Source organism: Cicer arietinum, chromosome 3 (genome assembly GCF_000331145.2).
Source record: "Cicer arietinum cultivar CDC Frontier isolate Library 1 chromosome 3, Cicar.CDCFrontier_v2.0, whole genome shotgun sequence".
In the NCBI taxonomy this organism is placed as follows: Eukaryota; Viridiplantae; Streptophyta; class Magnoliopsida; order Fabales; family Fabaceae; genus Cicer; species Cicer arietinum.
Genome location: NC_021162.2, coordinates 23,196,766 through 23,200,656, shown reverse-complemented (window position 1 = coordinate 23,200,656; position 3,891 = coordinate 23,196,766). Strand labels below are relative to the sequence as shown.

Below are 3,891 nucleotides of genomic sequence, written 5' to 3'. Positions count from 1 at the left end.
AATATATATAATATATATAATAATTAAACCTAAACCAATAAATACCTAAATATATAGATATTTATCAAAATTACCATTTCACCCATAACCTCTCAAACCATTTGATAAAAATATCTACTCTCGTCGCAACTTAATTGACATATACAATTTTCAGCAACTCGAGATATTTTTAACAAAACTCCCCAGAATTTAAATTCTTCGTAAAAGATTCACAACACTTAATTTAATTTATTTATCAACGAGTAATTTTTAATCGGGGCATCAAAAAATATTTTTGGGCATTTAAACTAACAAAATATTAATAACTTGGCTAAAAAGTCTCCGAGTTCAATACCAAAATACACTAAAATACATAAAGTATAATTTAAAATTATGGATCTTACAATAATCACAAACGTCTTCTCAAATCTAGAGGTCCTAATTCTCTAAAAGGTGTCCCCTCTTTTTGCTTTGAAACCATTCCTGATGGTCTACCTGAGTCTGATGTGGATGTGACACATGATATTCCTTCCTTGTGTGACTCTACTAGAAAAATTTGCCTACCTCACTTTAAAAACCTTATTTCAAAACTCAATAATGCTTTTGACACCCCTCCTGTTGTTACATGCGTAGTTTCTGATGGTTGTATGAGCTTTACTTTGGATGCTGCACAAAAATTTAACATCCCTGAAGTCCTATTTTGGACAACTAGTGCTTGTGGTTTTATGTGCTACCTTCAATATCGTCAACTCATTGAAAAGGGCTTAACACCCCTCAAAGGTAAATTGGTTGTTTTTGTTGGACGGATGAAAATTTTCTTTTATTTTTAGATAAAAAAAATGCATTTAATGGCCATACACCATTAATGTAAAAAAATTTACTTAGAGTCAATCTTAAATTATTGATTAATTTTTTTTTAATTATGAAAGTTATAATTATTAGTGAATGATGAAATAAATGATTTATATTTACTGTAAATATAAAAGTAGTATTTATAGACCGTGCGTGATTCATTTAAAAAAAAAATTGAAAAAAAAAAAAATTTAAAACATAAAATGAGATTATCTTTTATTTTTAGATAAAAAATGCATTTAATGGCCATACACCATTAATGTAAAAAAAATTACTTAGAGTCAATCTTAAATTATTGATTAATTTTTTTTTAATTATGAAAGTTATAATTTTTAGTGAATGATGAAATAAATAATTTATATTTACTGTAAATATAAAAGTAGTATTTATAGACCGTGCGTGATTCATTTAAAAAAAAAAATTGAAAATAAAATAAAATTTAAAACATAAAATGAGATTATCTTTAATTTTGTTTGTTAAATTTTATGCTCATAATGTTTCGAGTGTGTCAAACCATTGACGGTTATAATTATTAAAGGATGATGAAAATAAACGTGCGTGACTCAATTTTTTTTTTAAATTGAAAAAAATCACTAACTCTAAAACAAAAAACAAAAATAAGATTGTCAAATTTATTATTCCATTTTTAATTTTCATGCTATTTCAAATTTTAAATGTATTTTTTTTTTCAACTTCTTGCAGGTGTTTATAAGATAAAACTGCCTAAATAAAGCTAAAATAGTCATCAATTATTTCCACCTACGTTTTGGTGTTACATCTTATGAAGTAAAAAAGGCTGTCATAATTAGCAATTCTTTCAAAACATAAATAAAGATTGATCAAGAATGTTTCTATTTGGGATTTGAATATATGTTTTGCCAAATAATTCATCTTTAATAGAAAACTATTAACTACTTGAAAATTATTAACCAGTTAAATTTAATCACTTGATTTCTCACTTGCTTTCAAATAGAGTTGTTTTTACATCTTTTTAGTTTTTAAACATTGAGTTTCACGTGTTTAGTGGTTGCAAGGCCACTGAATCAAGATGCAATTTTAAGTGCATCCTAAATCCAATCAGTTAAATTGAAGAGCCGAATTAATATTTATGTTTAATGAAGTAAATTAATTGTTTGACATGTAGATTCAAGTTATATGACAAACGGGTATTTGGAAACTACCATAGATTGGGTACCAGGCATAAAATAAATTCGATTAAAGGATATCCCAAGCTTCATCAGAACAACAGATCCAAATGATCTTATGCTTGATTTTTTGTCCGTAGAATGCCAGAGATCTCAAAAAGCATCGGCAATAATTTTGAACATGTTTGATGCCATAGAGCACGACGTTCTAGAAGCATTTTCATCGACTAACTTACCTCCAGTCTATTCCATTGGTCCCTTAAATTTTCTCTTAAAAGATGTCACTGATAACGAATTGGACACAATTGGTTCCAATCTTTGGAAAGAGGAGACAAAGTGTTTGGAATGGCTCGAAAGCAAAGAACCCAACAGTGTTGTTTATGTCAATTTTGGAAGCATCACTGTTATGACAAGTGAACAAATGGTCGAGTTTGCTTGGGGATTAGCTAATAGCAAGAAAACATTTTTGTGGGTCATAAGGCCAGATCTTGTAGCTGATGAAAAAGCTGTTCTGCCTCTAGAGTTTTTGGAAGAGACAAAAGATAGAGGTTTATTGTCAAGTTGGTGTCCACAAGAGGAAGTGTTGGGTCATCCATCAATTGGGGGTTTTTTGACACATAATGGTTGGAATTCAACATTGGAAAGCGTATGCGGGGGTGTTCCAATGATATGCTGGCCTTTCTTTGCAGAACAACAAACTAATTGTCGATTTTGTTGTAATGAATGGGGAATTGGTTTGGAAATTGAAGATGCTAAGAGAGATAAGATAGAGGGACTTGTGAGGGAATTGATGGATGGGGAAAAGGGTAAAGAAATGAAAGAGAAAGCGTTGAGGTTGAAAGAATTGGCTAAAGATGCTGCCTCTGGACCATATGGATCATCATTTGTGAATTTTAAGAATCTTATTCGTCACGTTTTGTTGTGATAAAACTCCAAAATGTTTATGACTTTCTTCTTGTTCTTCTTGTTGTATGTTTGTTTGAGGAGAAGTGTCCTAGTTTGGTGTTTCGATTTATTGCTAATAATGTTTATGAATATTTTGTTTTAATTGATTAATTCACTCACTCCACATGGATCATCATTTGTGAATCTTGAGAATCTAATTCACCATGTTCTCTTGAGAATCTAATTGTGCATCTTCATAAGGAGAAAATGTTCTCTAGTCACAACTTTGGGCACAATATTTAGATACACAAAAAAGATATTTAAAAAAAATAAAATAATGTTTATTTTAAAATAATTAAATAATAAATATTTTTATGTGTGTTCAAATAAATTTTATTTAGGAGTGTGATTATGTAAATATTTTTTTGTTAATAATTGAATATTGGTATATTATTTAGTTGTGAAGTGGGCGTCGTAAAATTAATTTTAGTAAAATGTGTGTGTTGGGTGAATAATTTTGTTTGAAATAGTTTATGTTAAAAACTAACTTTTACACAATTAGTGACCTATGCATATTATAGATTTTTTTTTTATTGTGAAACAGATTCTAATTATATTTGCTCTAAAACTTGAAATTTGAATGCTTTTCATTCATAAACAAATATAAAAGTAAGAATTTATCATTTATTTATTAGTTTCCACTCAATGTAAATGCAATTCTTTTTGTAATCAAAATGGTTTAAATGGAATGCTGTCATTTTTCTAGATTTACATTTATTAATTTTATTCCCTTAATTTCAAAGACTTAAAAAAAAAATTAAAAATTTGTGTATTCGATAAAAAAAATTAGTTAAATATATTAATTTTACAATATAATTTTTATTTATATTTTATTATAGATTGATTAAATAAAATTAAAGAATTTTATAAAACTTTAAAAACAAAAGCGTGTGAAATAAAAAGTCTATCAATAGCGTCACCAGTTTAACCCAAACCTCACGCCTCCTAGTTACTAGCTACAAACATAATG

The 3,891-nt window shown here is 28.0% G+C and overlaps 1 protein-coding gene across 1 annotated transcript in view; it reads left to right on the top strand.

The window, feature by feature from the left end:
• Window positions 1–3,148, top strand: part of LOC101506067 (7-deoxyloganetin glucosyltransferase-like) — a 9,914-nt gene extending 6,766 nt beyond the window's left edge. Inside the window, 2 exon segments of the mRNA XM_012719585.3 lie at window positions 385–759; window positions 1,976–3,148. Coding sequence (XP_012575039.1) covers window positions 385–759; window positions 1,976–2,901 — 1,301 coding nt within the window. The 3' untranslated portion in view covers window positions 2,902–3,148.
• Window positions 3,149–3,891: the final 743 nt, after the last annotated feature.